Source organism: Humulus lupulus, chromosome 8 (assembly GCF_963169125.1).
Source record: "Humulus lupulus chromosome 8, drHumLupu1.1, whole genome shotgun sequence".
Taxonomy (NCBI): Eukaryota; Viridiplantae; Streptophyta; class Magnoliopsida; order Rosales; family Cannabaceae; genus Humulus; species Humulus lupulus.
Genome location: NC_084800.1, coordinates 46,121,178 through 46,130,269, shown reverse-complemented (window position 1 = coordinate 46,130,269; position 9,092 = coordinate 46,121,178). Strand labels below are relative to the sequence as shown.

Genomic DNA, 9,092 nt, shown 5'->3' with positions numbered 1-9,092 from the left:
ACAGAAGGCTGCCGAGTCTGCCGAACTCTCTGACGACTCATCGGATGATAACGGTATAGTAATTTTGCTTTTAAACAATTTGCCAATTCCCTGTCATCTGTTTGATGGGGATGGCAACTTTAAGAATGCTCCAATCTTAAATTCAGATTTCTTCCAGGCAATAAGTAGTTCGGTAAATAATGTAGCGACCAATAATTGTAGCGCGGGTACTTTACTTGTAATCTCTTCACTTTCATTTTTTGGCCTATGTGACCATCTTGTCTTACTGCCCATGTTGTTTCCTTTTGTGTAGATATGGACTCTAAGGACGTGTTTGAGCATTACAAGGCTGCTGCCGCCTCTTATGGCCAGAAGAAGAACAACAAGAGGGCTCGGAAGGAGAGCAGTAAAACTGCTTCGAAGAAGGCCCGAACTGATGACCCTCCGACTACCGCTCCTTCGAAGGAGAACTCACCACCTCCATTTCCATTCGAGCAGCCGACTTCAACTCCATCGGTCGAGCAAACCTCTAATCCTGCAACACCCATTGACCAGCAGCCTTCTCCTAAGGCTCCTAGCAGCCAAACTCTGCGCACTCAGCCCGAAGGCTCCCTGCTCAGTATCGTGGTCAGCTCTGCTAGGGAGAGAATATACAAGCTCTCCAAGCATAAACACAGTCAGGCAGCCATTACTGAAACTACCTCTATGGAGATTGATCAAGTTATCAATAGAGGGCTGAACGAGATAGCTAGCGTATGTCAACTCCTGATGATGTAACATTTATTTTTGATTCCTTGCCTTGCCTTTACTTTATCTTTTTCTATCTGACTTCAGGGACTACTGACCATAACCCCTGGCTGGCGCCGTGCTGGGGCGTTGGTGTCTCGCGACAGGAATTTCGATGCCAGGCTCGCCGAGGCTAAGAAAGCACTCAAAGCTAAAAACGACGAGCTTACTAAACAGAATGGCGGGTTGCTCGGGGAGAAAACAGAGCTGTCTAAGCAGAAAGAAGAGCTGCTCGAGCAAAAAGCTACTCTGACCGAGGAGCTGCTGGAAACCCAGAATGCCCTGAAGAAATCAAACGAAGCCAGCTGTACAGCTCGAGCTTGATCTGATCGCAAGCAGGCAGGAGGCAGAGGAACTCGGAAAATGAGTGCAAGAGCTTGAGGAAGCTGGAGCTAAGAACTTGGAGAAATACAAGGAAGCCACTCATCTTTGCTTCTACGAGTTCTGGAATCACAACTGGGAGGCTAACTTCAACTATCTGTCAGAACGCTTGAGGAGGACTTTAATGTCATAGTGTGCCATTCGCCTGGAAGAAGAACAGAGGGCTGAATTGCCTGCTTCCCCAGAGATCTCCCTGGCAGCAGGGATAGATGGTGCAGACACTGAAGCTGGCACAGCCGTCAACCAAGACACTCCTCAAGACCCTCCAGCTCCTTAATCCTTTTTTTTTTTTCTGTTATTTCAACTACACGACCCACGGGTCGTGATGTAAAGACAATATTTTTTATTGCTGCAAGGGCAGCCATTTTACTTTTACTTGAACAGTTACATCCGAGCAGTACTGCTCGTAGTGTAAAAGGATTCCTTTGACATTATAATATTTTTGCTTTATTATAATATTTGTTCGCATGACCGAACCTAGCGTAATACTTTGGCTTGATTTAAAAAAATATAAAATTTGAAAAATACTCTAAGTATCGTAGTATGCTTTCGCTTATTTTGTTCATGTGTTTACATACTTCTTGGTATGCTTTGCTTTCTATGTGCCTTATATGCCCCCCAAGTGACTGAGGAGCTTTAGGTCCTTGGTCACTTGCCTTGACCACGACCTGTACGAACATTATTGCTCGGTATAAAATGTAAAAATTATAATACAGAAAAACAGCACACGTAATGAACAAATACTTGTAAAAATTTACAAAGTTTGGCAAGAATGACTGGCTACGCACAGTCCCTTATAATTCTCGTATTTAAATGGACTAAACATGTCTTTACGAGTGATCTTTGAAAGATCTTACACTTATAAGTGATTAGCCATATAACATGACTAACCCTTTTTCAAAACTTGTAAAAAGTAAAAGTTAATACAAGCCAGTCCTTTAACAAGGACTGTTTATTGATAATACTTGCATAGGTGTTCTCCATTCCAATAACGCGGAACGAGATCTCCATTTAAGCGTGCAAGTTTATAGGTGCCTGGATGAAGGACTTCTTCAATCTGGTAAGGTCCTTCCCAGTTTGGTTCGAGTACTCCAGCAGCTGGGTCACGGGTGTTTAAGAAAACTCTTCGGAGCATGAAGTCTCCGACGTTGAACTTTCTTTTTTTTACTTTGGAGTTAAAATACAGAGCGACTTTTTGCTGGTACGCGGCTACTCGGAGTTGGGCTTTTTCTCGTTTCTCCTCAATCAGGTCTAGGGACTCCGACAACAATTGGCAATTTTGGTCTTGGTTGTACGTGATTCTGCGATGCGAGGGCGGATCTAACTCGACATGAAACATAGCTTCATACCCATATGCCAAGGAAAATGGGATATGACCTGTTGATGTTTGGTGAGAAGTTCTATACGACCAGAGTACTTCAGGCAGCTGTTCTGGCCATGCCTCTTTAGCTTCCTCGAGCCTTTTCTTCAGGGTATCCTTCAATGTCTTATTTACTGCTTCGACTTGCCCATTTTCTTGCGGATGAGCAACTGAAGAAAAGCTCTTGATTATGCCATGCCTTTCGCAGAAGTCTGTGAACATGTCACTATCAAACTGAGTGCCATTGTCCAAGACAATCTTTCTTGGCAATCCATATCGAAAAACAATGTTCTTTATGACAAAATCAAGTACTTTCTTTGTCGTTATGGTTGCGAGTGGTTCGGCCTCGGCCCATTTGGTGAAGTAATTGATCGCCACAACTGCATATTTCACCCCCACCTTTTCCTGTGGGCAAGGACCCGATTAAGTCTATACTCCATACTGCGAAGGGCCGTGGACTTTGCATTTGCTTTAACTCATTAGGAGGTGCCCGTGGGATCTTGGAAAATCTCTGACACTTATCACATTTTCGCACAAACTCCATCGAGTATTTGTTCATTGTTGGCCAGAAATAACCTTGCCTTAGAATCTTCTTTGATAAGCTCTGCCCCCCAGCGTGATCTCCACAGAAGCCTTCATGTACTTCATTCATCAATTTTTAGCCTTTTCTGGTGTAACACACCTGAGCAGTGGCATTGAGTATCCTCTTCGGTAAAGAACACCATCGACCAGTATATACCTAGTAGCCTGTTTCTGAAGGGTCCTGGCTTTGTTTTTATCTGCTGGTAGCATACCGCTCGTGAGATACTCCAGGTATGGTGCCATCCAGGTATCTGCTAACCGGACCTCCATATTGGTTTTTTCTGCTCGTATACTTGGCTCGTGTAGCCACTCGACTAGCACTATATTCAAAGTATCAGCATCCTTTGCACTCGCGAGTTTGGCTAAGGCGTCTGCGTTTGAATTCTGATATCGAGGTATTTGTTGGAGGGTATATTTTTCAAATTGCGCCAACAGATCTTTAGTTTTGTTAAGATAGGCCACCATTTTCAGACCTCGTGCTTGATACTCCCCTAAGACCTGATTCACTACCAGCTGTGAATCACTGTAAATATCTAGCACTTTTATGCTCATGTCTTTGGCCAACCTTAATCCAGTGAGTAGGGCTTCATACTCAGCTTCGTTGTTCGAAGCGGTGAAATCAAACCTAATTGCGCAGTGAAATCGATGCCCTTCTGGCGTTATCAATATCACTCCCGCTCTTGCGTGAGATTCATTGGATGATCCATCTGTGAATAGCTTCCACGAAGGAGCTTTAACTTGAGGCTCAGGCACACTAGGCTTTTCACCCTGCTCGCCGTTTGGGAGTTCAATGAATTCAGCAATCAAATCAGCCAAGACTTGTCCTTTTATTGCTGCTCGTGGTGAGTATGTTATATCGAACTGCCCGAGTTCGACTACCCATTTCAACAAACGACCAGCAGCCTCTGGCTTTTGCAAAACTTGCCGAAGGGGCTGGTCAGTCAAGACTGTGATTGGATGGGCTTGGAAGTAAGGACGTAACTTCCATGAGGCCAAAATTAGGCAATAGGCTAATCGTTCAATGGGGGGATATCTCAATTCAGCCCCAATTAACCTCTTGCTCACATAATACACCGCCTTTTGTACGCCTTCCTCTTCTCTTACTAACACCGCACTAGCAGCATATTCGGTGATCACCAGGTATATGAACAAAGTTTCCCCATCTATAGGCTTTGATAAGACGGGAGGCTGCGCCATGTGGGCTTTTAAGGCTTGGAAAGCTTGTTCGCAGTCTTCAGTCCACTCGAACTTCTTGTTGCCCCTAAGTAGATTAAAGAAAGGGACGCACTTATCTGTCGATTTTGAAATAAATCTACTGAGCACGGCAATTCTTCCAGTCAAACTTTGCACATCTTTGATCTTTACTGGCGATTTCATATCAATCAGGGCTTTGATCTTTTCGGGATTAGCCTCGATTCCTCTCGAATTGACAATGAACCCCAAGAACTTCCCTGATCCTACTCCGAAGGAACACTTGAGAGGATTTAGATTCATTTGATATTTATTCAGAACATTAAAACACTCTTGTAAATCCTTCACATGTCCTTCTGCCTTTTTTGACTTTACCAACATGTCATCAACATACACCTCCATGTTTACTCCGATCAACTCCTTAAACATGTGGTTAACTAGTCGCTGGTAAGTCGCACCAGCATTTTTCAATCCGAAGGGCATTACTCTGTAACTGTATAGCCCTGTATCGGTCCGAAAGCTAGTGATCCTCGTCAGGGGGATGCATACTAATCTGATTGTATCCTGAGTATGCATCCATGAAAGAGAGAATCTCATGGCTTGCAGTTGCATAGACTAGCTGGTCGATCCTTGGGAGTGGGAAGCAATCTTTAAGGCAAGCTTTATTAAGGTCTGTGAAATCCACACAGGTTCGCCATTTTCCATTCGACTTGGGAACCAGTACTGGATTAGAGACCCATGATGGATAAAACGCCACCTTGATGAACCCAATCTCCTTTAGTTTTTCAACTTCCTCCTTCAAGGCTTTTGATCTGTATTTATCGAGCAACCTTCTTTTTTGTTGCACGGGTGGGAAGCTTTTGTCGACGTTCAGGACATGGCTGATGACTGCAGGATCTATCCCAGCCATGTCTTTATGTGACCAGGCGAAAACTTCCTGGTTCTTCCTAAAAAATTCCACCAGTGCGCATTTTGTTGTTGCTTCTAAATTTTTGCCGACCTTTACAACTCTGGTCGGAAACTCTCCGTCAAGCTGGACCTCCTCAAGGTCCTCGATAGGTCCTACATCTTCTTCAAAATCCCCAAAGCGAGGATCTAAGTCCCTATCCTCACTTTGGGCAACACCCTATTTGGTGACTTCATCACCTGATTGGGCTTGTACATCAATGGCCATCTGTAACTTTTCTGGGGGAGCGCTCCTCAATATACCCTTCTTGGCCTTAGTGATTGAGGCATTGTAGCACTCCCTTGCTTCCCTCTAGTTTCCCAATACGCATCCTACACCTACGTCTGTTGGGAATTTCATGGCCAAGTTCCATATAGAGGTGACGACCTGAAGGTCGACCAGTATGGGCCTTCCAATTACAGCATTGTAGGCCGAAGGACAATCAACTACTATAAAAGTAGTGAGTAATGTCCTGGTTGCGGGCGTTGTACCTGCTGTTACTAGTTGCCTGATTGACCCTATTGGAGCGAGTCCCTCACTAGAGAAACCATAAATTGTTTGGTTGCAAGGCTCCAAGTCCTTGACGGACAACTTCATTCATTCCAGCAAAGATTTATACAGGATGTTAACTGAACTTCCTGTATCGACCAGTACTATTTTCACCATCATGTTGGCAATTTGTACATCCACGACCAGCGGATCGGAATGTGGGAATCGGACATGTTGGGCATCGCAATCAGAGAAGGTTATTTCATCGTCCTCTGTTCGAGCCTTCTTTGATGCCTGATCCTCCACAGTCATCATCTCGATGTCCTGGTCGTGGCGTAGGGTCCGAGCATATCATTCCCTTGCCTTTCTGCTGTTTCCCGCAAGGTGCGGGCCTCCGTAGATGGTGAGTAAGGTGCCAGCTACAGGGTCAGGCTGTAAAGGTGGCGAGCGTTGGCATGCAGGCGCCTGCTCATTGCCACCTGGAGCCTCTTGTTGGGAGGCCCCCGCAGCCCACACGTATCTCCTCAAGTGTCCTTGTCTAATAAGGAACTCGATTTCATCCTTCAGCTGGTTACACTCGTTCGTATCGTGTCCGTAGTCGTTGTGAAAATGACAGAACTTGGTGGTATCCCTTTTCGAAATTTCCTTTCGAATGGCAGCGGGTCTTTTGTAAGGCACACTGGAACTTGTGGCCTGATACACCTCTGCTCGAGACCCAACAAGGGCAGTGTAGTTGGTGAACCTTGGCTCATAACGATTGCCCTTAGCGCGCTTACTCTCTGAGGTAGAGGGTTCATTATGGGGCCTCTTCCCCCCATTCTTGTCGTTTCCATTCCCATTGCCTTTGCTGTTTCTGTTTTCGTTGGGCTTTGACCCATTGGCGGCTTTGGCAGGGTCTTTAGTCCCCTTATCTTTATTTGGGGTCTTTCCCTCGCTGGCAATCGCATGCTCGAGCTTGATGTATCGATCAGCTCGATCAAAAAATTCTTGGGTAGTTTTAACCCCATGCTTCCTGAGGCTACTCTAAAGAGGCGTACGGCGCCTAACTCCTGCAGTTAGGGCCATCATTTTGCCTTCGTGTCCCACTGTTTTGGCCCCAGCCGCAGCTCGCATGAAACGCTGGACGTAGTCTTTCAGTGGTTCCCCTTCTTGTTGGCGTATCTCGACCAGCTGGTTTGCCTCAGTTGGGTGCACACGACCCGCATAGAATTGTCCGTAAAACTCCTTTACGAACATCTCCCAAGATACAATACTTGCAGGAGGGAACTTAAGGAACCACTCCTGTGCAGCATCAGAAAGTGTTGTAGGAAAGATCATGCACCGAGCGTCTGTGGACACCTTCTGAATGTCCATTTGTATCTCAAATTTCTTGACATGAGATACCGGGTCACCATACCCATCAAAGTTCGGAAGTGTGGGCATTTTAAACTTACTGGGAGTCTCAGCCACATCAATCCTCTGGAAGAAAGGAGTTCCCCTTCTCCTGTCGTACTCGATGTGAGACATTCTTCCCCCGACCAGCTGTTGCACTGCTTGGTTTAGGTCATCTATCTAGGCCTAAACGGCTTCAGGAATTGCCGGGGCCTCTGGTGCCGGGGGAATGTACTCGTCGTGCCGTTCTCGGCGGTCGTTGAGTACATCCCTTAAGTCGTCGTCTCTCCGCCGTTGCTCGCTGGCTCCGAGCTGGCTAAAGACGTTGTTTTGTCTGGGCTGCCCCCCAGCATTACGTCTTGCTTGTTGGTCTTCTCTAGGTGGTGGGCTTCTACCTCCACCTCTCTCCTCATTCCTCCGTCCAACATTCCCTCTGCCTGAGTTGGCCTCATTGTAGCCATGGCCATTTCTGAACCTCGATTGGCTATGGTGGGACCGACTGTCTCCTCGGTTGCCACCTTGGGCTGGAACTTCCTGAGTGTTAGGAGGAGGTCTGTGCTGGTCGGTAGGTCCCCGTGCATTATCATGCCGTGGGGGGCCCCTGACCGCAGAGCCTGTTTCTGAGTTCCTTCTGTTGCCAGAAGGACACTGCCCCTTGCTCGGTGGGTGCGGCTCTTCACCCCTCGGGCGTCTAGGGTTACAGGGATGCTGCCCGGCCCTATTCTGCCTTGGATGTGGGGGATTGCCTCGACCAGCCTGGGATGGAGGCTGCATCTCAGGGTCCCTATGTGGGACATCATCCTGAGGCATTGGTGGGTGCTCCAGCCTTTGAGGGCTTGTTGGCTGGATTGGAGGGCTAGGATTGGGACCCCTTTGAGGTGGCCCATTTGAGGGTTGATCAGGCTGTGAGGCAGGTGCATCATGATTCCTAGCCAATTGGAGGGTTGCTTCGAGGGCTGCCATGGCCTCCCTCTGACGACGGTCCATCTCCGCCTGTCTTTCACTCAGTTCTTGGTGCTGACGCTCTATTTCTTGCTGCTGTCGCGCCATGGTCTTCGCGACACTTTCTTGACTGGCCCTCAAATTGGCCAATTCATCTTGCAATACTCCCAGAGTATTTCTTAGCATTTCGGAGTCCAGTTCCTCCTCATCAAACTCCAAGTATGGCTCATTCTCAGCCATGTTCGGAGGAGGAGGTTGAGATGGTGCAGCGTCAGCAACCTATCCACTCTTCCTGGTTGTCTTTGCCATTAGTACTTCAACCGCTTGAGTTCAACTCTCAATGAAAGCACCAGAATGTTGACCCTCGTTTTGGTCAACTGACACAGAGTCAAACGCTTGATGTGATAGAAAGTATTGAAATAGATCTAATGGAAAGAACAGTAAATGACACAACAAATTATAGTGGTTCGGCCCCACGAATTGGTAATGACCTACATCCACTTAAGCTATTATTGATATTGATTCTCAAAGGAGTGATCAAAGAACTAGGGTTCTTCGAGTTTCACAAGCCTAAGAGGGATGAATAATAGAATCGAAAGATAATAGCTATAATTCTCTTGCAAAGCATAAAGTCAAATCAGCCAAAAAGTAAAAAGTCCCCCTCCCCCCCTCCCTTGAGCTATTTCTTCTCTATTTATAGGCTCAAGGAGGATTACATGAATTAGTTACAGATATTCTTTCCTAAATTGTCGGATACTCAGGAATTATGGGAGATAATCTCAGATATGATTACAATTACACAAGATCTTCTCAAAATATACGGAGTATACCACCAAGCTGGTCGTATATAAAATCCAAATGTTATGTCAGGGGAATCTCCCTGGTCGATAATCGATCAGGACCTCTGCCAGGTGTCAACCACGTGTTAAAAATGTTTGCCAAGTCATCCACGCCTATTCTTTGGATAACAATGTAAACAAGATTTTTACGTGGTTGGGGTGTTAATGACCCTTAGTTCACGAGACAGTTGTATTAGAGCTTAGAAAGTCTATAACAATGGACTTT

At 46.2% G+C, this 9,092-nt stretch overlaps 1 protein-coding gene across 1 annotated transcript; it reads left to right on the top strand.

The window, feature by feature from the left end:
- Positions 1 to 294: 294 nt before the first annotated feature.
- LOC133795346 (uncharacterized) lies at positions 295 to 1,089 on the top strand. Its single transcript, XM_062232798.1, has 2 exons — positions 295 to 732; positions 814 to 1,089. Exons 1-2 carry the CDS (start codon positions 295 to 297, stop codon positions 1,087 to 1,089), a joined length of 714 nt encoding a protein of 237 aa, XP_062088782.1.
- The last annotated feature ends 8,003 nt before the right edge of the window (positions 1,090 to 9,092 follow it).